The following is a 25,328-nucleotide window of genomic DNA, read 5'->3' as shown; positions in this document are numbered from 1 at the left end:
CATCATGTTTCAAAATACGTACAAAATTGGGTACTGGGAACCGGTTTGAAAGAGGTATGGTGAAATCGTAAACAAACATTTTAGTAGGAAAACAGGTATCTACTTATCTATAGTGTGTTCGTTGTTTTTATTAGCTTGCTAAAATTAACTTTTAGGAATGGAGCTAAAATATCAGTTCTTCTGTGACCATAGAGCTATATGATATGATAGAGTTATATGCTATATAATACACAAATATTTGTGACTGACATTTAAGTTGAATAATTACATTATCATATTTACAACGTTCCGCTTTGTTTGTGTTTTTTCAAGGTGTGAGCATTGAGAGATGTTAGTCGTTTTGCAGCCGATTGCATTATTAATGGATATACTCAGAAGATTGGGCACTAGTTTCATGACATCGACATGATCATTTAATGAAAACACACATTGCACAGTAAATAAAGGTTCATTATTGCGAATGTGTAAAATTTCTCGCAATCATCAACAAAGATATTATTTCGGTTTGATTATTTTTTGTTTACAACAAATAGCGTGATTTCTGAAAGTATTTCTACTTTCTACAATTTAATACAAGTAGCAATTAGGTAATATGTGTACTTCGCCTGCGATTTCAACAAAAATTATTTCAGTCTAGAAACTAATGCGTAGGTAGTATTATTAACACAGTTTGAACGTTTTCAGCTGCTTATCCAAAAATCTTCTAGAATGGTAATCAAAATAATCAATCAAAATGGTGTAAATTTTATGATAAATTTATAATTTATTGCGAATTCCTTTGTGTAAAGACACGATACTTATCTGGATACTTAAAATTAATATTTATACAAATAATACACGGTTTTATCGAGATTGTTTTTATTTATATGATCAATAAAATGTTATGATATAATTACATCCATACAAAATTAAAATAGTATAAAAGAAAGTCAACATCCGTGTCTGCCTGTTTGTGTGCTTAGTTCTTCTAAACTACGCAACGGATTTTGATAGGGTTTTCACTATCATTTAGAGAATTTCTTTTGAAATGTGTATATATAAAAAACGTTCATATTATATTTATAGAAAATAGAGAAAAGTCGATGTTTTGTAATCAAAACGTAAAAAAATATTTTCGGGCGCTTACATTGCTAACGCTGGCTAAACCTTATGAGTTATATCAAAATAATGTACAACAGAATTGTATACCTTAAAAAGGCCTACAGAAAAGCCCTTAATTCCATATGTCTATATCCTAAGGATAACCCCCAGCATCGCCCGGGTACACGTCAGCTAGTCTGAAATAAGAAAAGCAATTGCTAAAGCTGTTGAAATTGCATAAAGTTGTTGAGCATTCAAAATACATTTTAATTTATTCATAACAGAATAGTTTGTAGTAAACTTTTCTGATTATTGAAAACTTTTTTCTTTCATTTTTAAGGTGGAAATAATATTATTCTAAATAACTACAATATATCGAATTTTATTCGACTCCCGTGTCTCATTCCATAGCGGAGATAATGCGTCTTCCTCGGACGTCCCCGACTTTTTGTACCATTCAAACCACTCTCTAACACTCCTGACACTAACAAGAACAAACTTTGAAATTTTCTGCGAAACTGATTCGGTAATTTTTAAGTCAATAGGGACAAACATACAAGGTAAAAAAATACTAGCTCGTTGTGTATTTAATATATCATGTAAAAAATAATACATGAATAATTATTTATTTTAGTCAGTTACATCATTAGTAAGCACATAATTTTTTTTTTTTAACTATTTATGTCTTCTCCCAACATCAATTAAAAAAATGTGTGGGTATTGGTAGACAGAGAGAATGAAAGTATAGATGTAGAATCAGTGTGTATTTATAATGATTGATTATAATGGTTTCGGGATTGGATGACAGGTGAAACAAGATATAGGAATCGATCGATAAATAGACGAGCGCGTATTCAAGATGTGGTATCTCGACGCGTAGTCGTTGTTCTTTTGCTCGCTCGTAGCCCGTCACGAAGCGTTCATATCCGAGCATTGAATATTGCGGGTAGGGAATGCAATCCAGCAAGAAAATGTCAATCCAGGTATTTGCGGGACTGAACAATCTTAGTCCCGCTGGATCCAGGTATTTGCGGGAACCAGCAGAGTGGACTTAGATATCTAATCAATCATATAATAAAGACCTAATACCTCGATCTAACAACCTTGCTTTTAGATTTTTAAATTTATACCTTTATAAAACAAGTTCTTTGGGAAATTTTAAATGATTTATTAATAGGTATACCTTAAGTTAGACATAGGTAAAGTTTAAGCAAAGATATTAGAAGAACGAGATATGCTATGTTGGCCGCCGGACCGTAGCCGGAGTACTACCTAATTAGGGTACTTTGAACGGTATCGGGACGTGTACGCACAGAAATCTGTTCTATGTATTAGTGCGGATACCTTGGCGCAAGCGAAGGTGTGCAGTAGTATTGGTGAACAAAACCGGCGACACTCGGCAAAACAATTCCACTCAGTACGAACTGCGCATAGCACATCTCGTTCTTCTAATATCTTTGAGTTTAAGTCATAAATTGGCAAAGAATAAGATAAGACATACATTTACATAACATACCCGCCTCGGAACAGACTTTGTCTAGTGAGGTGGGTAAAAGAAATCTATGTACACAAATGAAAATAAAATAAACGCCCGGATTGCCGGCACTGAAACTGAAATTGAACTGAAACTTAAATTTAAATAATAACGTTCACACGATAAACAATATTCTTGTACAATGTGCTTCATAAGTTTAATTAAACATTATTTTGGAAATAGCTTCGTAAAAAAGTTAAAGTATTAATTGTGTCATCTGATAAACGGCTTCTGATATTGGACACAAGGTAGCCAGCGGTTGAAAAAGCTCGTTCAGCTTCCACGCTGGTTGGCACAATAGTCATTAGCGCATTGTAAGTGAATTGAAGGTATGTGCCTTTTAATCCACCGGACTCGAAGTAATTCAGAGTAAGTGAGGGTAAATCTGTAGTTGCTCTCTTTCAGCTTTAAAAGATCTTGAATAACCATCATTTTTAGTGTCTTGACGTAATTCATAACCATTAATTTGATTGAATTAGTCGATGTTGGTAAGTTAAAACCCCCGGCTTTAAAAAGATCTCGCAAATCTGACGAGGTATAGAAAACTCGGAATGGTAAACCATCTTTAGACACCATTCGTGATACCCTCTTTTTGACGGTATTGTTTTCGCTTGAAAAATGGTCAGTGATTTTATTTGTTGATGGTTGAGGTTCACAATGAGCCGATGTGGAAGAACTGGACGTCGATGCAGTTGTAGAAGCTTCTCTGTAATCCCGCCAGTCCAGCGGGATCCCGCAAAATTTTCGACCGAGATTAGTCCCGCAAAATTTCTGCGGGATCTCGGTATTTCGGGATCCCGGTATACTGGGATTGCATTCCCTAATTGCGGGGATGCCGCAAAGCCCGCAATATTGTGATTTATGTTTGTCGTACTATGCCGAGTTACGTTACCTCCTTAATAATAATAATAATAATATTTTAATGATTTGTATAGCTCCGTTTTTGTGCAAAATCACCTTATACAAATATAAAGAAAACTATCTCTCATAATCTTTAGAAGAGTAATATAAAAAAGTACATGGTATTGGAAAGTCTCTCCCTCAACCAAGGAAATGCATTGAAAGAAATAATGCATAACTACCAACTTACCATGTCAGAGACGCAAGCATAACTAACTAGTGTGCAGAAAGAAAAGAGGAACCTCTCCAGTGAAGTTAAGATGCTTGAAAATCAATTCAGACTTCACTGTTGCGAGTTAAAGATTCAGAAGAAGAACTTCGCTTATCTGTAGAGCGGTTGGGAGAAATGAGCAACGAAAATTCTAGTCTCGAACAGTCATTGCAAAGATAAAGAAAACCATTGAGGCGGCATTACGGGGACAAGAAAAACTCCTGGAAGACAATATTACTTTTCTATACAAATCGTCCAAATTATTTTAAAATAAAATAAAATAATATGGATGATTTTTATAGCGCCGTTTTTGTGCAAAATCTCCTTTAGCATTACACATCTGTCCTGATGATGGACACTGTAAATCTGTTCAAAACGTTGTCAAAATAAGGCGGTAGCGCAATACGGCGTAACACCCCAAAATAAATCATAATAATACTTTGGCCGTGAAAATCATTTCCAAAATAATATTATTTAAAAATTTGCTCAAAGCTATGGTAAGGTGTTTCAAAATGTGGTAACTATTCAATTCACTAACTCACTAGCTTTTCCAGAGTAGTAGATACTCTAAGGACGGGTTGTTTTATGGTGAAAGACCATTCAAAATCGAGTAAACCACCATTCAATGGCTGAGTAAACATGAAGATGAGGAAATCATTAAAAAAATATAAGGTAAGACCAACACACCAAACAGTCAACAAACACGAAGATGAGGAATTCAAAAAATATAGGTGACAAACAGGAAGATGAGAAAATCATGATGCAACACCAACACAACTACGAGTATCTACAGTCCGCCTCGGAACAGATATGCGAATTGAGGAGGACTGTAACAAAAATGGCATATGAATTTCCAAGCTCTTTTCAACCTTCATTTGCCTCATCTTCTTACCCTCCGCACTCCCCTAAGCCTTACAATATACCCCAATTGGAGATGCCACAGTTCCACTCAATTCTACTGGCCCTGGACAGTTAGGAACAGTTGGAACTCTCGTGTGTTCACATTATTATTTTGAATATTTTATTTTTCAGAAAATGGAGATCACATATTGGGACTTCATAATCTTCTTTGTGAGTGTGATAGGGGCTGCCATTTTATACAGCAACCACCTTTATAAAGGGTTTGCCAGGCGGGGAGTCAAAAGCATCAAGCCGCCCGTCCCCTTAATCGGGAATATGTTCGGGATTATAACAGGCAGGGAGCATTTCACCACAGCTTTGAGCCGGATATACAACGCTTTCCCGGGAGAAAAGTAAGTATTTATATTACTCTATAATAAAGTTTTCTTCTGCTTTTCAAACATGAAGACATAAACTGATTGAAGCGTATTGTGAGGGTGTCTGCTCAAAGTAAGGTCAGTTATGGATATGATTTGAGATTCTGACGTCATAAAGAATTATTGTTATGTCACCTGCTATCTGCCCTGATGATGGATGTTGACAGGCTGTCTGAAACATTGGCTAAAGGAGGAGGAAATGCAAAACGGGATAATACCTCAGAATAAATAAATCATTGTCTTAATTTGGGTGAAAATGATAAAAAAAATCTTCAATTGTCAATGTTATCATAGCCTTTCCTATAAAACAAACCTACTTAATATTTTTTGGTTCATATATATAGACCTATTTATTATTTATTTTCAGATTTGTTGGCTATTATGAGTTCATGAAAGGTATTGTCATGATTAAGGACATTGAGCTGATCAAGAAAATTTGTATTAAGGATTTTGACCATTTCCAGGACCACAGACAATTGATGGAGACCGATGACTCTATATTTACAAGACATTTATTTGCTTTGAGAGGTAAGTAAGTAAGGAAATTTGCACCAATATTATAACAAGACGGTAATTTCATCAATCGAGCACTTGGAACAACAAGGTTCTGTCTGTCTTTGCAATGTTATGCGATATTGAACTTCAAAGTAGTACACTCTAGAACCCAGTATCACGGAGTATGGCATTGCTGTCTCACTGAAAAATGAACCATCTCCACAAACCATGAATTATACTTTATACATAACATTGATACACTTTTATACAAACTAACATCAAGAGCGTCTCACATCACCCTTCCATTTCTCTTTTTCTCTCGTTTTTATTTTATATGCATTTCTATGTACATATTGTTATTCATAACCAGTTGTTAAAAATGTTTTTTCTTTTGAAAACTATATGTTTACCTTATAAAAAATGGTGCTGTTTCTAATAAAATGGTGTATTTTTAGGGCAAAAATGGAGGGACATGCGAGCAACTCTTAGCCCAGCTTTTACGGGATCAAAGATGAGAACTATGTTTCAATTTGTGGTAGAATGCGCCGAGGGAATGACTAACTATTATACCAAACAGTGCCAGGAGTCAGGTAATTCTAACATAACCTCGCCACTTATCATCATAAACATCATTAAATAGACACAGAGATAAAAGGAGAACTTGACTACCACTTGATTTGTCATCCTGTTTTTATTAAAATAATATTTTATTGTTTTCATCCAGAAAAAGGCATGGTTGAAATAGAGATGAAGGACACATTTTCGAGGTATACAAATGATGTAATTGCATCTTGTGCATTTGGATTGAAGGTGAACTCTTTACAAGACAAAGAAAATGAATTCTATGAAATGGGCAAAAAGTTCAGCAATTTTAACATTCTTCAACTTTTAAAATTCATTGCATATAGTATTTCTCCAAAATTTATGAAGGTAAATAATCATTTCAAAATATTTACAGCCACATCATTTAAATATATTTATGCACACCGATAGAATGGAAAGCTTCGTAAAAGTTTGGAACACTTGCCTGCAGTCCCCTCTTCCCCTGCAGTAGCACGAAGATACTGGGTGCGAAGTAGTTAAAATATCATCCGGTTAACCGTAACTCGGGAATGTTCGTTGCTCTTTTTAAAAGAAGAAGACAAACAAATGTGTGTGGTCGTGCTTTTAAAAATTGTAAAATATTATTTCGATATTGATTTTGGCTTTGATGTTTTCATTTTCAGCTGTTAAGAATACCATTAATTAGCGATAAGGTAAGCGATTTCTTCCGAACATTGGTACAAGGGTCAATGAAGAACCGAGAAGAAAATAATATCATCAGGGAAGACATGATCCACCTCCTTATGGAAGCCAAGAAGGGCTCCCTGAAACTTGAAGCTCAGCCTCAAACAGAAAAGGAAGTAGCAGGATTTTCAACGGCTGAAGATGCTCATGTCGGACATGAACTTTCCAAAAGAGGTAATAAGTTCAAACAGATTTCTTATTTTCATTCTGTCACCAAGTGGCCTTGCAGTTTTGGATATCTGTGTTTTGTATTTTACCACCCGACCTCTGTCCCACACGACAAAAAGAAGAAAAAAAGCATAACAAAGAGATCTGGGTGCATTTATGTCAAATATTGTATGTAATATAAAATATCATTGTTTGGGTGACTATCAATATTTCTGGAGATAATTTCATATTTATTTCGGCATTCTTCCATATTCATGGGTTTTTCATTCCTTGTGGTAGTTATTATTTCATATTCATGGGTTTTCATTCCTTGTGGCAGTTATTCTTATATATTCATGGGTTGTTCATTCTTCGTGGCAGTTATTATTTCATATTCATGGTTTGTTCATTCTTTGTGGCAGTTATTCTTCCATATTCATGGGTTGTTCATTCTTTGTGGCAGTTATTCTTTCATATTCATGGGTTGTTCTTTCCTTGTGGCAGTTTTTCTTCCATACTCATGGGTTGTTCATTCCTTGTGGCAGTTATTTTGTAAGGTTCATTCAGTTTATATGATATATTTTTGGGCTGTGCTGGTTTTGAAACTTGAAACAAAGTCTTCACATTCAAATACCTAGACATAACAGCACCTTACTTTTAGAAACCATGCATTAGAAGCAGGAGCACATCGTTGTTGCGCTTGTAAAACCGACTATGTGAGTTACTAAATTTTAGAGGAAGCAAAAAACTTCCCAGTTTTGTATTCAGATGCGCCAACAAACAACATTTGAATGAGTTTATACTTATGCACATAGATTGTATTAACAGTTGTACTTATATTCCTAGATCTGGTCTGATTCCTATATGTTTTGCTTCCTCTGTAATATTTAGTCGTGGGGCACAGAGGCTGGGCGGTAAAAGATTGTATTAAGACGAAATAAGATCCTAAAAAAATATCAGTTATGGGCGTGAACGCGATTTAAGTGGGCGGAGCAAATTAGTTTCACACGCGCTCCGCTCGAATTAAATATTATAATATTTCGGGGTTCAGAGGAATGAAGTACGTTGCAATGGGGAAGACCCGACACCACGAACTGTTCGAAGTCAGAGCAGCGATGAAATCCACTAGATGGTACCCATGAGTAAGGTTTGAACATGAAATGCTTAATAATGGGCGTCTTTCAAACTATGTGAATAGTAATATTAAGTTGAATGTGCATGTTTTAGGCAAATTTCGATAGAAACGTTACCTATTGCAGAAGGAGCTCATGATTTTATGATTCTTATCAGATTTCTGTAACCATACTGCTAGACGGTAGGCAGTAACTTATGACTCGTAACCGACGTGTTCTTCATTGACAGATGTCAAAGCAATACGGTATTCAATCACGAATCATTTTCATAATATCTGATCATAATTATATCTGAATATATTGACAAGATAAATAAAATATCAGTCATTTTCAATATTTATTATTATCGTTTACAAAAAGTTACATAAAACAAATAATTATGTAATGTAAAAAGCATAAGATGCAACTTTTTTTGTATAAAGGCCATCATTTATTATAATATAAGTTAGAAATAGTAAAAATAATTTTATATAAAAAACTAAAATAATTATTCAATAAATAGCATTTCGTCGAAATCTAAACGACGATTTCCAAATTGACGTTCTTTACATACAATATCTAAGATATGTGGAGGATCACGAACATTCATAGACCTTGTGACTCCAGGATCGATAAGCTCGACAAGAATGCAATCCATTTAAAAATTAGTTAATTTAATAAGCATTTTTTCTTCCCAGAACTTGTCATCTCGAAGTATACGCTCAACTATCTCTAAGTTAGATAATTACAATCATAAAAAGAGTCGTGCTGCGAAATTCTATTTAATACAGTTAAAGAAAAAATATGTCTTCTATTTTCCTTCCTTCCAGAATAACGGGTTTCTTCTCTTCCTGTGTAAACAAAACTTTTACTTTATTTACGTCAATTTTTTTTTTTTTTTTTAATTTTTTTTATTAAAAGTATACAATACAGAATATAGTATATTATATAAAGCATTGTACTCCCAGGAGTTAATAAACTCATTGCGGGAATGATACGCATTACATGAAACATATAGCTGTATGTATTAAATGGACATATGATGGGACATACACAACATTATTATTTCAGATAGTCATTAATAAGATGAAGTTTGAGCATGTTAGTTTGGGTCTTTTTACATTGACTTGCACATTTGATCTCGTTGGGTAGTTGATTATATTTTGTGTGAGCTATGTATTCCAGGGATCTTAGTCCATATTTTGTTGATTTGATTTTTGGTATATGTAGTTTGTTGTGATTTCTTGTGTTGTGTTGGTGTACGTCGTAATTGTAATAGAGTGTAGTGTTGGAATGTGCCGAGTGTTGAATTACTTTTAATATAGTTTTCGTTATTTCAAAAGTGGGAATGGTATTAAAATGAAGTATTTGGGTGTTTCTGTAGATGTCTTTGACATGTGTGTCCCAAGGTAAACTGAAAATATTTCGCAGGGCTCTATTTTGGACGACTTGGACTTCTGAAATCATTTTTTTTTTGTAGCAAATCCCCAGATTCCGGCGAGATATATTAGATGTGAGTGAATCATAGCATGGTAAATCGATTTTAATAGAGAGGGAGGAAGTAACCCGCGAAGTCTATATAAAACACCAGTTATATGAGTAATTTTGGATAGAACATGTTTAAATTGGTGATTCCATGTGAGTTGTGAATCAATGAAAAGGCCAAGATATTTTGTAACATCAGCCCTTTCAAGGCGGTTATTATCAAGACTTATATTAAGACATACATTTTTTTATTTGCAAACAGTATGTAATGTGTTTTTTTTATCTTTAGGCTAAGTTTGTTTAATCGCAGCCAGTTTGCCAGGCAAGCTACATCACTTTCCATTTCCTTTTCAAGTTCGTTTAAATCATTATTGTGATAAAGAATCACTGTATCATCTGCATAGAGTTGTATTGTACCCTTAAGTCCCCATTTAGCAATATCATTTATATATATATTAAAAATAGTAATGGTCCAAGTACGGAGCCCTGAGGCACGCCACATTTTATCGTTCCCATGCTGCTTGTCCCCTTTCCAACAAAGGTCTGACAGTGTCGGTTAGAGAGGTAGCTACACAGTAATTTCAGGGGAGTGCCTACTATGCCTAGGTGTTCTAGCTTCTTTAGTAGTATCCCATGGTCAACCGTATCGAAAGCCTTTTTTAAATCTATAAATAAGCCTGCAGCATGCTTACCCTGGTCTATATGCTTTTGGAGGGCGTATACAAAATCGAAGGCAGCACATTTTGTGTTAGATTGGTTTCTGAATCCATACTGTTGGGATGCGAGTAAATTGTTTGATAGGAGATATTTAGTGAGCCTAAGCTTAATAACCTTTTCAAAAACTTTAGAGACGACAAAGAGGATGGATATAGGACGGTAATTAGAAGGATTTTTTTGCAATCATCTTTGTAAATCGGAATTATTTTTGCTATCTTTAGTTGATCTGGGAAGATTCCACTATTCAGGGATTGATTAATAAGAAAAACAAGGTGGTCAGCTAATATATCTTTGCAAAAGTTCAGGTACACTGGTGTAATTCCATCTAAACCTGGAGATGCATTAGACTTTAGTTGAGAGATGATACTGAGAACTTCTGTTTTATTTGTTTTGGCCATGTATAAGGACTGGATTGCTTTTTGATCCGTGTTTATAGTGATAGAATCATCTGGATATGATGCAATTGTAGCTGCTAAGTTTTCCCCAACTGATATAAAGAAGTTGTTAAAAGTTGAAGCTATCTGTGTTGGGCATGTTATTTCTTCATTCTTAATGAGAAGACATTCAATTTCATCTTTCTGGGGTGTCGAGCTATTTGTTAGAATTGCATTTATTATTTTCCATGTCTGTCGCGGATTACGCAGGTTTTCTTTAAATATAGTCGTGTAGTATTTGGTTTTAGCATATCTTCTATAGTTGGTAACTTGATTTCTTGTTTTATTTCTCAGTGCTGTGAATATATCACTTTACTGATTTTTTTTCCAGATTTTAAACGCATTGTTGCGCTGTTTGATAAGTGCATTTAATTTTGCATCAAACCATGGAGTATTACCCCTCCGTTGGTCTCCTATGCGTAACTCAGATTTATGTTGGGATGATTTTATTGCTGTTTTGATGTATTCATTAAAATTATTACAGATTTCATTGGCATTACTGGTGGTTTCGTGTGGAAAGTTGTGGGATTCTACATATGTTTTTAACATGTTTTTATCGGTTTTGGTGTTGTTTGAAAAAGAATGTATTCTATTATTAGTGTGATGTTTCAAGCTGTTTTGGTAATCTAATATCAAAATGTTATGATCACTTAGGTAGGCATCTATATTTGCAGTAGTTGAGGAAATATTTTGTCTGTTTGAGATGATATGGTCTATTAGAGAAGTAGAGGTATCTGTTACTCGTGTAGGATAGGATGTGTTACATATGAAACAGTTGTATGAGTCTAGCGTGTTGATGTATTTAAGAGATGTATTATTTTTTTGAAGAATGTCAATGTTGAAATCACCAAAGATAAGGGTATCATCTGTACAGTTATTTAAAATAGATTCATGATACATTAAGAATTCGTTAATGTTTGAGGTAGGCTTTCTGTTTATAACATAAATATTTAACGGTTTAAAATTTCTATTACGGATATATAATTGAAAACAATATGTATGGGAAATATGTATTTGAAAATTTTTTACGACTTCAATACGTTCATAATAAAATTATATGTTTAAATCAGTTATTACTTGCTCAGAATTTTTCTCCGGTGAAATCGGTCCTTTCGGCATCGGATTATTGATATATTAAGTATTTTCGTGATTAAATAAAAACAATATTAGAAACATTATGTTAATTCACTTTTCAATCAAATTTTGGAATTATACACCCGAGCGTATAAGTACGTATAGACGGGTATATACAAGTGTATAAATTACCTGCTGTAATATAGATAGAGGTGGTATATTGCTGAGTCTAGAAGCAAGCATTAATTGCACATTTTTTCTGTGTTCTTTATTCTGCCTTTGATTTTTTTCACCCTGCTTACTAGCGGATACCTGTTCTTTTTTTCTTTGTTGCCATATGCCTTTGCCTTTGTTGTTATATGATATTGGTCGGTTTTTGTATTGATTTGTTGATGATAAACGTACCTACATGTTATCTGGGTTATAAATGTGAGAATGTTGTCGATATATTTGGGGATTCCGTATTATAGGCCAGTACACATAGCGCCAAAAAGGGGGTTGCGATCGTAATTATTCCGGTAGTCCCAATTTTTTTATATGTTTTATAAACTGATCCCATGATGTATAATCTGAATTTCCGACCATGGCGCACCTGTGCTCGCGCCACCATTTAAAAAAAACCGGCTGTAATCGCGCCAAAATCTAGTTTTTCCAAAATATCTCATTCTCAATGCAAATTTTGGCTAAATTAGCTAGATAATTAAAGTAAAACATAAAATTACCTACAACTTTTGTGAAAACAATTTTCTTCAATCTCTAATAGGTACCGAGGTAGAAAGTCGTAAAGGTGCGTATATTTTTGAAAAAAACAAGTTTTTTGCGCGACTAGCTTTGATTTTTTGTAAATATCTCGTTTCCAGTACAATTTTGTGTAAAAATTATTGATATTAATTTTGTAGAAAATAAAATTTTATAAAATAAATAGGTATATAATTTATGTGTTTTAATTCTAATACGTATCCAAGCTCTAATCCACCAAAACCAGGCCAAAAATTGAAACAGAGGTAAAGTGTTTTAAATTTCATTCCTTAATTTTATTTTTCTTCAACAATTATTGTTGTGAGAACATATCAGTTGACAACAATCGTCATGCCTGCGTCAGACCTAGCTATAAGGGGCTGGAAACGGCATGCACGTTAGTGTCATAAGAACTAGAGCCAGCAAATAGTGAAAACTTTTCAGGTTCATTCATCTCTGGTCCGTACTGAAAAATAATGTCAGTTTTTGTTAATTTTTTTAGAGCGCTTATTTAATCATATAAAATTAATATTATTTACTTTATATTTACAGAAATTGTGAAAAAATTACCATGTTGAGTGTCGGTATAGTGTTTAACACAATACTCGTATTTTCTTTATTATTTGCAATATTATCTGGATGAAGTCTTGCGGAATTTTTCCTAAAATGAGAAATATTGTTAATTATTTATACTGTCTCTATTCCCTAATTATTTAGAGATGTATTAAGACATGCCCGACAAACTTTCACTAACAATTCCTGAGCTTATTTGGTGTAAAAAATGCATTTCGGTAAAAATAAAAATATGTCACCGGAAATCAAAATTAATTTACTTCTTATATTCCAAATTCAATATGCTCAGAAGTTTATCGACTGCGTATATATGTATATATCTACATATATAAAATTATTTAAGCTGACATTGTACAATTATGTTCTGTAAAAAACGTATCCCAAAGATCTATTTTTATGTGTGTATGTAGTACCTTCTCCATTCCGTTAAACATTTTCCTTGGTGCCGTAATTTTGTTCGGGATAAAACTTCTTTTGTCTTCTGTTTTCCCATATTTAACTGAAACGTAAGTATATATTAGCCAAGAGATTTATTATAAATTGGTTCAATTTTACCTTAACTTTGAAAATCATTTCAACGTAAGTAAGTGCAGTAACTTGGGGAGATAATTGCACAATTCTATCTACAACAAATGATCTAACAATCTAAACTTAAAAGATTAATGACTCTTTTTAATATTCGAATGACTTTAGGTACTTTATAGGTGACATATGTCTAATTGTCTGTATGGAGAAAAACTTTCGATGTAGAGTTTTTGTTTTATGGAAAAAAAACTTTCGAATTTCAAAAATTTGTTGTTGTGTAATTTAACTGGTTTTGGTGGATAAGAGCTTGGATACATATTAGAGTTAAAACACATAAATTAAATACCTATTTATTTTATGAAATTTTATTTTCTACAAAATTAGTATCAATAATTTTTTCACAAAATTGTACTGGAAACGAGATATTTACAAAAAACAAAAGCTAGTCGCGCAAAAAACTTGTTTTTTTCAAAAATATACGCACCTTTACGACTTTCTACCTCGGTACCTATTAGAGATTGAAGAAAATTGTTTACACAAAAGTAGTAAGTAATTTTATGTTCTACTTTAATTGTTTAGCTAATTTAGCCGAAATTTGCATTGGGAATGAGATATTTTGGAAAAACTAGATTTTGGAGCGATTTCGGCCGGTTTTTTTCAAAATGGCGGCGCGAGCACAGGTGTGCCAAGGTCGGAAACTCAGATTTTACATCAGGGGACCAGTTTATAAAACATATAAAAAAATTGGGACTACCGGAATAATTACGATCGCGAATCGGTAATTGCCCTGGAGTATTAGTAATGAAACGAACTCTTCACAAACACTTTATTGAAATATAAGAGAATACCACTCCTTAGTAAAAAAACTCCTTTTATTTTACCATAATTTATTAGATATTCCATTGTTACAACTAACATGACTGTATAATTAGAAATTAATGTAAAAGCCCAGTAGGGCGTAAATAAATAAAACTAGGAAAACGATTCTAGTGAAGGGGCACTCTATAACATTCTGTGCCGCTGGTTGTGACAACCGGACAGACAGCCGCGTCGCGTGAAAAAAAAGATTAATAGTAAAAAAGTCTACTTGGGCTAGAAATGATACATAATAACATAACGTCAATACTTTAGTGTCATCTTTTTTCTCAAGTGCCTACACATTTACGCATTTAACAATGTATTCTTTTGTATTGGTTATTATTTATATTTATATTTATTATTTATATAAAAAACCTTTACTCACTTGAGGAAGAAGTTAAATTATAAAAAACAGAAAATTTCACTAATAGATTGCAAAGTAATTGTTTGATTAAATAAAAAAATACGTAAAAGAAATGACCGGAGCGACCGGCCGGGTGACACGACCTTACAGGCCGGAACTTTCGCGGCGTCTGAATCAATACGTAGTAACTCCTTGTCAACCCGCACACAAATATACTACGCACAATAGAGAGTTTTGAAGTACTGGCGGTCGTTTTTCGTGTATCTGGCCAGAAATTGGATTTTCGCGAGTGTTTTTATTTTAATTAATTCTTATGAATACATTAATAAAATCTCTAATCTTTTGTGAGGGAGTCGTCGGGAAGTTACTAATTCATCGTCTAGAAAAATAAAATCTGGTACTTGCCGCTTATCTTACAACATTTTACATTTAATAAAATGTACTTATCGTTTTACATAATATATTTAATTGTAAGGTCCTGTTTTTATTAATCTTAAATATAAATAACTTGCATCCCTTCGAATCCCTCTAGAAACATTTAAGAATTTAGTAATAAGCTCATCAGAAATAATTAAAATGTGAGCGTCGGGGCAAATCCCCGTTATCAGGGTATTGTGTCGCCTTAACAGTTGTACTTATATTCCTAGATCGGGTCTGATTCCTATACTTTTTGCTTCCTCTGTAAAATTTAGTCGTGTGGCACAGAGGCTGGGCGGAACAAGATTGTATTAACAGTTGTACTTATATTCCTAGATCGGGTCTGATTCCTATATTTTTTGCTGAACTCTGGCACACAGCCGTTTTTGCAAGCGCAACGACGATATTACAAGTACAAGATTATTTTTTATAAATGTTTGATTTTCTTTGTGAATTTTCATATTTGGCTTATTTAGTATTGTATGGATGCCTTCTTACCCGTTTATTAAAACAAAGAAGATAATATCAACAGCTCTCAATGAAATATGAAATATACAGAAAAGGTAACAGTCGCAATTGGGACTCGAACCGAGATCCTTTAGTCTTACAAATAATTGATGATAATAACTTCAAAAGTGAATAATGAAATTGATAAAAATAACCAAATGTTTCAATTAGTGAAGGCACTTATCCCAGTAAGACGGAGGTTTTGGGTTTGAGTCCCAGTGAGGACCTAGTTACCTTTTTAAATAACAAATAATTGTAAGCAATAATTATTCGCCTGAAATATCAATACAAATTGAAAATATCTCCCGAGTGAAAATAAATGCCGACAACGGGAATTGAACCCGTGCCTTCTGATGTCCGGTCGGTTCTGAAACCACTGAGCTATACCGGCTTATTTCCAACCCGCCAAATGATTCAATATGTACTAGTACCTCAATCAACAATTACTGCTTATTATATTTTTTCCACTTGTAAACAACCAATTTTATTTTTTCCGTTGGATAAATTCCCGTTTGCGGAATTTATTTTTACTCGGGAGACATTTTCAATTTGTGTTTACATTTCAGGCGACTAATTATTGCATTTAATTATTTGTTTTCCTTTATGCTATGCATAAAACCTTGTCTTATAAACATTAGTTTATCATTAAAAAATAATAATAGTTATCTTTTTATTTTCTGTAAGCATATTAATCTATTTCATATTTCATTGAGGGTTGATATTATCTTCTGTATAAATTGAACATTAATTTATTTTTTCAGAATGGACAGATGACGATCTGACTGCGCAAGCGCTACTGTTCTTTGTGGCAGGATTCGACACATCTTCACAATTGCTATGTTTCTTTGCTCACGAAATGGCTGCAAATCCTGACATTCAACTTCGAGTTCAAGCTGAAATTGATGAGGTCAAAGCCGGCCTGACAGGAAAATTGACCTACAATGATCTTCAAAAACTGAATTACATGGACATGGTGATATCAGGTACTAAATAATTGTAAAAAATATTATTGTGGTGTGTGGCGATGCGGTAAAGCGCTTGCTCACCGTTGCAACGAAGTACAATGCAAATATTTATGTAAATTTTCCCACTCCATAATGCCAAAAAAATTCACATCTTCCAACCCAACCCATTGAGCGCTGACTTATCCCTATGGATATTTATTTATTTATTCATTTTCTGGAAATCGACAGTTTACATTTAATCAGTTTGTACATAAGTATTATATAGTAAAATAAAACCAATTATGGATTTCCTCCTTGTGATTTTAACTGAGACAGCACAATATGGAATAAGTTATTTAAATTTGTGATAAAGGAAAATGAATTAAAAAATTTATACAAAACAAAAGATTATATAAAACGAAAAATTTGGAAAACAACACATTTATGGCCATGGAGAGAGGTTTTAGATATAAATCAAATCATAATAGAGATATTAACAATGGAGACATAAATATTATTCACAAACCATCAGAGAAATATTCTTTTACGGACCTCTTGTATTTGGTAAGTTCGCAACTGAAAATATCAACCTTTGATAATACGCTATTGTAATTATTGCATAGTCTGTTCAGGCGAGAATTCTGTTTAGAGTTCATTTTGCTTTGATTTAATTTCAGGACACAAGAGCGTGTTGAACGCGCAGGTACATTGAATGGAATCTTGTTTAGCAACTCTGGGCTTTGCTTTATTATTGTTAACTACTTTATACAGGAATAGTGCATCCTTATGATACCTCCGTACACTCAGTGAATCAATTTTAAAGTATGAAGCTGCCTCTGCATAGTTATTAAATCTTACAAATGACTTGTAACAAAGATATGGCGGCACAATAAAAAAAATCATTTCTCTAAATTTCTGGGGAAACAACTTATGATAGATGACGTCATTGACTAATTACAAACATCAATGAGATGATGTACTATTTTTATCAGTAAATATATAAACACATTGTCTGGTAAGACGATACAATTTACAAAAACATAATTTTGAAAAAAACAAATAAGTTGTTACACCGATGGTTAAATTCCTTTTTTCCTTCACTAAAAAATAAATATTTTTGAAACAGATACAAATATTTGTATGTGTGTATCAAATAATATTTTAATTGTCGGTTGAGTCGACAAATAAGTAAGGAGAAAATGACTGCGTACTTACCAAACTTATCAACTTAACTGAGAAAATACAATAATCCACTAGCAGTGGATTTTAACCCATTACATAAAAATATTACTACAAATTGTTAGATCCCCAATGGCCCCAATGAGTCGGTTGAGGCGTATTCTTGGTTAGACAGAGATCCTGGGTTGCATTCCCGTTTGAGACAGTAACCTTGGTTAGACAGAGATCCTGGGTTCCATTCCCGTTTGAGACAGTTACCTTGTTTAGACAGAGATCCTGGGTTCCATTCCCGTTTGAGACAGTTACCTTGGTTAGACAGAGATCCTGGGTTCCATTCCCGGTTGAGACAGTAACCTTGGTTAGACAGAGATCCTGGGTTCCATTCCCGTTTGAGACAGTTACCTTGGTTAGACAGAGATCCTGGGTTCCATTCCCGGTTGAGACAGTTACCTTGGTTAGACAGAGATCCTGGGTTCCATTCCCGGTTGAGACAGTTACCTTGGTTAGACAGAGATCCTGGGTTCCATTCCCGGTTGAGACAGTTACCTTGGTTAGACAGAGATCCTGGGTTCCATTCCCGGTTGAGACAGTTACCTTGGTTAGACAGAGATCCTGGGTTCCATTCCCGGTTGAGACAGTTACCTTGGTTAGACAGAGATCCTGGGTTCCATTCCCGTTTGAGACAGTTACCTTGCTTAGACAGAGATCCTGGGTTCCATTCCCGGTTGAGACAGTTACCTTGGTTAGACAGAGATCCTGGGTTCCATTCCCGGTTGAGACAGTTACCTTGGTTAGACAGAGATCCTGGGTTCCATTCCCGGTTGAGACAGTTACCTTGGTTAGACAGAGATCCTGGGTTCCATTCCCGGTTGAGACAGTAACCTTGGTTAGACAGAGATCCTGGGTTCCATTCCCGGTTGAGACAGTTACCTTGGTTTGACAGAGATCCTGGGTTCCATTCCCGGTTGAGACAGTTACCTTGGTTAGACAGAGATCCTGGGTTCCATTCCCGGTTGAGACAGTTACCTTGGTTAGACAGAGATCCTGGGTTCCATTCCCGGTTGAGACAGTAACCTTGGTTAGACAGAGATCCTGGGTTCCATTCCCGGTTGAGACAGTTACCTTGGTTAGACAGAGATCCTGGGTTCCATTCCCGGTTGAGACAGTTACCTTGGTTAGACAGAGATCCTGGGTTCCATTCCCGGTTGAGACAGTTACCTTGCTTAGACAGAGATCCTGGGTTCCATTCCCGGTTGAGACAGTTACCTTGGTTAGACAGAGATCCTGGGTTCCATTCCCGGTTGAGACAGTTACCTTGGTTAGACAGAGATCCTGGGTTCCATTCCCGGTTGAGACAGTAACCTTGGTTAGACAGAGATCCTGGGTTCCATTCCCGGTTGAGACAGTTACCTTGGTTTGACAGAGTTCCTGGGTTCCATTCCCGGTTGAGACAGTTACCTTGGTTAGACAGAGATCCTGGGTTCCATTCCCGTTTGAGACAGTTACCTTGGTTAGACAGAGATCCTGGGTTCCATTCCCGGTTGAGACAGTTACCTTGGTTAGACAGAGATCCTGGGTTCCATTCCCGGTTGAGACAGTTACCTTGGTTAGACAGAGATCCTGGGTTCCATTCCCGGTTGAGACAGTTACCTTGGTTAGACAGAGATCCTGGGTTCCATTCCCGGTTGAGACAGTTACCTTGGTTAGACAGAGATCCTGGGTTCCATTCCCGGTTGAGACAGTTACCTTGGTTAGACAGAGATCCTGGGTTCCATTCCCGGTTGAGACAGTTACCTTGGTTTGACAGAGATCCTGGGTTCCATTCCCGGTTGAGACAGTTACCTTGGTTTGACAGAGATCCTGGGTTCCATTCCCGGTTGAGACAGTTACCTTGGTTAGACAGAGATCCTGGGTTCCATTCCCGGTTGAGACAGTTACCTTGGTTTGACAGAGATCCTGGGTTCCATTCCCGGTTGAGACAGTTACCTTGGTTAGACAGAGATCCTGGGTTCCATTCCCGGTTGAGACAGTTACCTTGGTTACACAGAGATCCTGGGTTCCATTCCCGGTTGAGACAGTTACCTTGGTTAGACAGAGATCCTGGGTTCCATTCCCGGTTGAGATACCTTTTATCGTAGTTACCTTGTTTTATTTTCCCGTTTCAGGTTTCGTTTAGGTTTATTAGTATTATCTTCTTCTTGAATGATTATAAAACATTAATTTTCATAAATCAAATGAAGTCGTCCAATTCTGAAGACATCAATCTCCACAATATGTACGGGCTCTGTTGGTAGTACCTACTACTTAAGTCGTGGAGTTATAAAACCCTCCCTGGAATTTTTCGAAAATCTGGAGACAGAAACAAAAAAATGTTTGGAACACCTTAAATGTAAAAAGAATATACCTTTTATGCTAAAAATCAAAATAATTATAGACATTCTATTGATATTTAGCGAAAAATATTAATATTATATTTATTTTTAATTTACTTAAGAACTTTTTCATGAATGTTTCAAAACCAGCACAAATTTTCAGAGCGGGCGGAATAAAAAAAGCATGTGAGGAAGTTTTTTTGCTACAGTAAAAGTCTCTTAAGAATTTTCGCAAGGGACCAGAAAAAAAACCTTTTAAGCATGAAAACTTCTTAAGTAGGAACTTCTTAAGTGAATTTCACTGTATTTCTATTTACTGTTTTTATTTTATTTATTCTAGAAACATTACGTCTCTGGCCACCAGCCGTTGCCACTGACAGGGCCTGTGTGAAGCCGTATACCCTGCCACCTGTGAGAGAATCAGGGAAAGAGTATAAGCTGCAAAAGAATGATTCAATATGGATTCCAATTTACGCTATCCACCACGACCCGGAGTACTTTCCCAATCCAGAAAAATTCGACCCAGAAAGATTTTCCGATGAAAATAAAGATTCCATAAAGCCATACACATTTCTGCCATTTGGACTTGGTCCCCGGAATTGCATTGGTAAATAATTATTGTTACTAAATAACATTGGAAACTCACACCCGAATTTCAGTGCGGTATACATGACACTATTGCCCAGAGTGCGGCATGCCGATATATAGGCTGGGTGATAGAAAACATCTCACATTATCTACTGGTACGTCACCGCATGGGGAATAAATATCCCTGACACTTGCCCATTCGACATTGGAAATATTAACAACCCTTGTTTGTTTCTTTCCAAACATAATGGGAAACAATTTAGTACAATGTAAACCATAAAAAACAGTAAACATAAATAATTAATGCATCTCTTATTATTTCAATTTAAATAGAGAAAATAATATAATTCTGTATTATAGTGTCAGAGTTGTGATGTGGACGATTTTTAAAATGTAAATATATATTTTTTCAGGTTCCCGTTTCGCTCTCATGGAAGTGAAGGCGATTATATTTTATCTTATGCTCAGTTTTGAATTCTGTGTAACTCCCAAAACTGAAATACCGCTAGTAATAAGCAATACAACTGTTGCAATGAAACCGAAAAACGGTTTCTGGCTTGGACTTAAGCTTAGGGTTTGATTTATGTGTTTTACGATGTTAAATAAATAAACAATAAATTGTAATTATATGTGAATTGTAATTGTATTGATATCCTTCTCTCTACGAAAATACTAATTATTATTACCTTTGATTACCGTCTTACTAATAAGATTCTTTCACGCCCGTTCATCATTGTTGTGGTAAAGCCGGCCTTGAGCCTGGTTTAAGACCGTTGTAACCAAACTATGCCATGGTAGAAAGTCAAGTTCTTCACTGTTCTGACCTTACACGCTGCGTAATATTTACACTGCCTTTTTTAGTGAGGCTGTTAATGATTAAATCCAATTTGAGATGCGTTCTTAAAATCTTGATTTATAAAAACCATTTTGTTAATACATAATAATAAAATTCTTACTACATATATTATTTATTAAGAATAAGGGCCAGTTGTTTTGCGTAATTTGAACAATTCATCAAATTTCAGAGTTAATTATAGGTTCTATTCAAGTTCTGTTATTACATCATGTTATATATTACAGTTGTTTCACTTAACTGAAATAATAACAAAAAGTATTATTATTAATTATTTATTAAGTCTTAGATCAAGTACATTGTGGTAATGATGTAAATAAAATACAATAATGAATTATCTAATACAATTATATTATATTACTTGAAATGAAATGTATACGAATTTAAACCAGTAATCATTAACAGGGTATCCGGGGTAAAGTTTTTTTTATAAAATAAAAGAGTGCGCTAACTTTTGAGGGTTTTATTAATTGTTTTATTTTATTTTAGAAGTAGAAAAGATTAATGAATTTCCAACGTTTTAATGTGTATTTTAGGTAAAGAAGTTGAATTATTTGTATGAGAAAACAATTATTCTTCTACGGAAAAATATTTTAGTACTTATTGGAAAAAAAGTTGGAATTTCGAAAAAAGTTATTTTATTTTTTACTTCTACCATCATGTAGAATCACCTCCAGTTAGTGCACTTTACTCGCGGATACCCTGTATATATATTAGGGTGTCCCAGGACATAAGGAAGAAAAAAATTCATGAATTTAAATACGCATACCCTCTTATTTTATTCTATTTGATCCCAATAACTCATATAATAAATATTATTTTGGTTAAACACCGGCAACCCGTGCCGACTTGATGCCAAACATATGGTACAAAGTTAATATGGAAGGATTTTAAACTTTCATTTTTGTCGGATAAATAAAATTAAAAAATGCACAAATGTTCCATTATATAGTAATTTATATTTAAAAATGGTTTATTGATTAAATTTTCTCTTCAAAGTTTATTTTTTACAGTCAGGATAAATCTTCCGGTGTTCCTGAACGCATCGTAAAAAAATTGTTTTTGTTCCTCTTCGACCGTGATTAAGCCATTAAAATCTTGCATTGACTTAACAGCTCTTTCAGCTGTATCATTCACTACTTTCAGCGACAACACCTTCTTTCTAGCTTCTTGATACGAAGCATTATTTGACCACATCGTTGGGCGTTCGTTAAGAAAACTGGCATCTATTTTCAGACGCTCAAACAAAGACTTGAAATGAAGTCGCAACTATTTTTTTATGAAACAAAATTCACTACATAATGATATGAACAAAAACCTCAATACGAAACATAAATATAACTACTTATTAAACATACCATTGAGATCTTCCTTCGATGGGATGTAACGTTTGTTATGGGTTGATAAATTATTTTTTGATATTTTCGATCATTTTTATTTAGCTGTATTTTTTTATAGACCTGTATTTTATTTATTTATTTTATATATATAAATTACAAACAATACAAAACAAAATTAACCTTTGTCTGTCCAACTGGGAAGGATTCCCGTTTCAGGACAGCCAAATTATGTATTTAGTAAATAATATTCTTACAATGAATGAATGAGGCGATGCTGTTCAAACAAATTTTGAGAACATTGTTGATTGCATTCGAAGTAACAGGATGGTTTCTTTATCCTTGAAAGAATCGCAAAGATGTAATTTATTACCAGGGTCAATTTGGATAACATTAGTAATTGCACTCAGAACAGATGAATGGTTTCTTTCGGGACATCACAAGTCTGAGATTCTTTCCAGGGCATTTTGGAGAACATTTACAATTGTATAGTTAGAATTTCCACATTTATAAATCAGTATAAGACATATGAATCCTAAAGTACACTATTTTTAGAATTTCTTAGGTGGTAGAAATTACACATTACTAGATCAGAATATATGCCGTATGACATATAAATTTCCAATTTTAAAATTTCGAATCTTTATTTATAAAATGGCCATTCATTATTATACAGTAATCGAAATAAAACCGCGCAAAAGATTCGCAAATTTAAATTTAAATAATAACAACAATGAAGATCAAGTATAATTATTTGAAGCTGTAGTATCACAACACCGAATTTGGACTTTCAGATTCCTGTCTACAATCGCATTCCATACAGCTTGCGCTTGTTTGCTTCCCGAAGAACTTTTCAGTTGTGGCACAGCAATAAGTTGTTCGCTATCCCCATATGATATAACAATTGGAAGACGTTCATCTTTTGAAAGACGTTCTTCTTTTGGAAGACGATCTAAAGCAGGCAACAGTTTTCCGTCAGAAAAAGAAACAATTTTCCGTCTTCCGTTCCGAAGAGTCACAATATCTGGTACCTCGTTTTGAAAATTAAATTTTATGGCCTCCGCGCGCGCCTTTCGTTTTTCCGTCCGCATTCTTTGAATTGAAGACTTACTTATTGGAAACTGATCAATATTATATCCAAGCGCCTCAATAGTAGCTTCAAGAATGAAAACAGAATCTCTCATACTTAACTGGCACCTGCGCTGCGACGAACTTTCGAGTAATTAAACGCATAGACGTTTTACTGGTTTCAGGTTGAGTTTTCTGTAGCGGTTTTGGAAAATCTTCTAAATTTGTGTCTTCGTTAGAATCCGAAGATGAGTCGTTTTGTAACGGTTCGTAAGACGATGTTGAAATTTAGTACGCCGCTTTTCTTCCTCGATGGTTCTAAGGCGCGCTCTCTCCTCTTTATACGTCATTTGTTTGTCAACCTAAAAGTTGTTAGTTTCCCCCGTAAGCAGCCAGGTCGACCTGGCTCTCTTTGACGCTGCAAGAAGATTCTATCTTCATTTATTTTTATTAATTCAAGAGCATCGGCGTGTGCAATGTCAAATAAATTATCTAAGTTTTTAACAAACTCTTGACGACGTTGTTCAAATATGTCTTGCGTTTTCTGCGCATTTTTTTGCAAGTCCCTCCAAACTTGATATAAGTTTACAAGTTTTTTCACACAATTAGGTAAAGATTTGGTTGGTATACGCGCCTTCTCCCAATAGATAACACACTCGCGAATAGTGAGGTTAGCACTTTGATTGACAGTTAAATTCACTTCCCGGATATTGTAGAACAAAACTTCAAGAACTTGTCCATTAGATGGCAGTTTAGAACCCGATATTTGATGTTTTACGACTCCTATTAAAAATATACTATTTTTAGAACTGCTTAAATCTAACGACATCTTGCCTGAATGAGTGATATTCGTTTACTAACAAAAAAACAAGTTACTACAAGCTCAACAACACGTTTGCTCGCGGCCGTCTTAACCATAAACATAAATATCATAAATGAACCCCAATATCTTCGGGTTTTTGTACTGAGCCCCCATGGGTCCTAAAGTTTGCCATAGATAAAAGTTTGTAACTGAAAAATATACGTCACTACACGACATACTCACCATCGACTAGGATAGAAACTATAAAAAAGGCGTAACCATAGACAATATAATTCTCATTCGGAGCCAACCCCATTGGCTAGCCTAAAATCGGCCAATGACAGCGGCCTATAAACATGCATGAAGTGCGCACTGGTTTGTGGAAAATATACGTCACAAGTCAGCCATAGAGATTACCGTGTCTTTTTTTTTTACCCACTTTTTTCTCGG

At 34.5% G+C, this 25,328-nt stretch overlaps 1 protein-coding gene and 1 long non-coding RNA gene across 3 annotated transcripts in view; one reads left to right on the top strand and one right to left on the bottom strand.

Moving 5' to 3' along the window:
• Window positions 1–21,859, top strand: part of LOC149419264 (cytochrome P450 9e2-like) — an 82,304-nt gene extending 60,445 nt beyond the window's left edge. For both annotated transcript variants that reach the window (XM_089638191.1, XM_089638190.1), the window contains exons 2-9: window positions 4,758–4,978; window positions 5,370–5,530; window positions 5,953–6,087; window positions 6,222–6,427; window positions 6,724–6,958; window positions 16,497–16,718; window positions 20,571–20,837; window positions 21,232–21,859. In XM_089638191.1, the coding sequence (XP_089494317.1) occupies window positions 4,761–4,978; window positions 5,370–5,530; window positions 5,953–6,087; window positions 6,222–6,427; window positions 6,724–6,958; window positions 16,497–16,718; window positions 20,571–20,837; window positions 21,232–21,398 (1,611 nt within the window). In that variant the 5' untranslated portion in view covers window positions 4,758–4,760 and the 3' untranslated portion in view covers window positions 21,399–21,859. The remainder of the gene's footprint in view (window positions 1–4,757; window positions 4,979–5,369; window positions 5,531–5,952; window positions 6,088–6,221; window positions 6,428–6,723; window positions 6,959–16,496; window positions 16,719–20,570; window positions 20,838–21,231) is intronic.
• LOC149419265 (uncharacterized) lies at window positions 10,643–15,096 on the bottom strand. Its single transcript, XR_016302895.1, has 3 exons — window positions 14,833–15,096; window positions 13,478–13,563; window positions 10,643–13,152 (listed from the first exon to the last, which is right to left on the bottom strand). It is a non-coding gene; the product is annotated as an uncharacterized LOC149419265 (long non-coding RNA).
• Window positions 21,860–25,328: the final 3,469 nt, after the last annotated feature.

The sequence above is a fragment of the Hesperophylax consimilis genome, chromosome 12 (assembly GCF_061612785.1).
Source record: "Hesperophylax consimilis isolate HC1 chromosome 12, BYU_Hcon_1.0, whole genome shotgun sequence".
Taxonomy (NCBI): Eukaryota; Metazoa; Arthropoda; class Insecta; order Trichoptera; family Limnephilidae; genus Hesperophylax; species Hesperophylax consimilis.
This window is presented reverse-complemented; position numbering and strand designations above follow the sequence as displayed.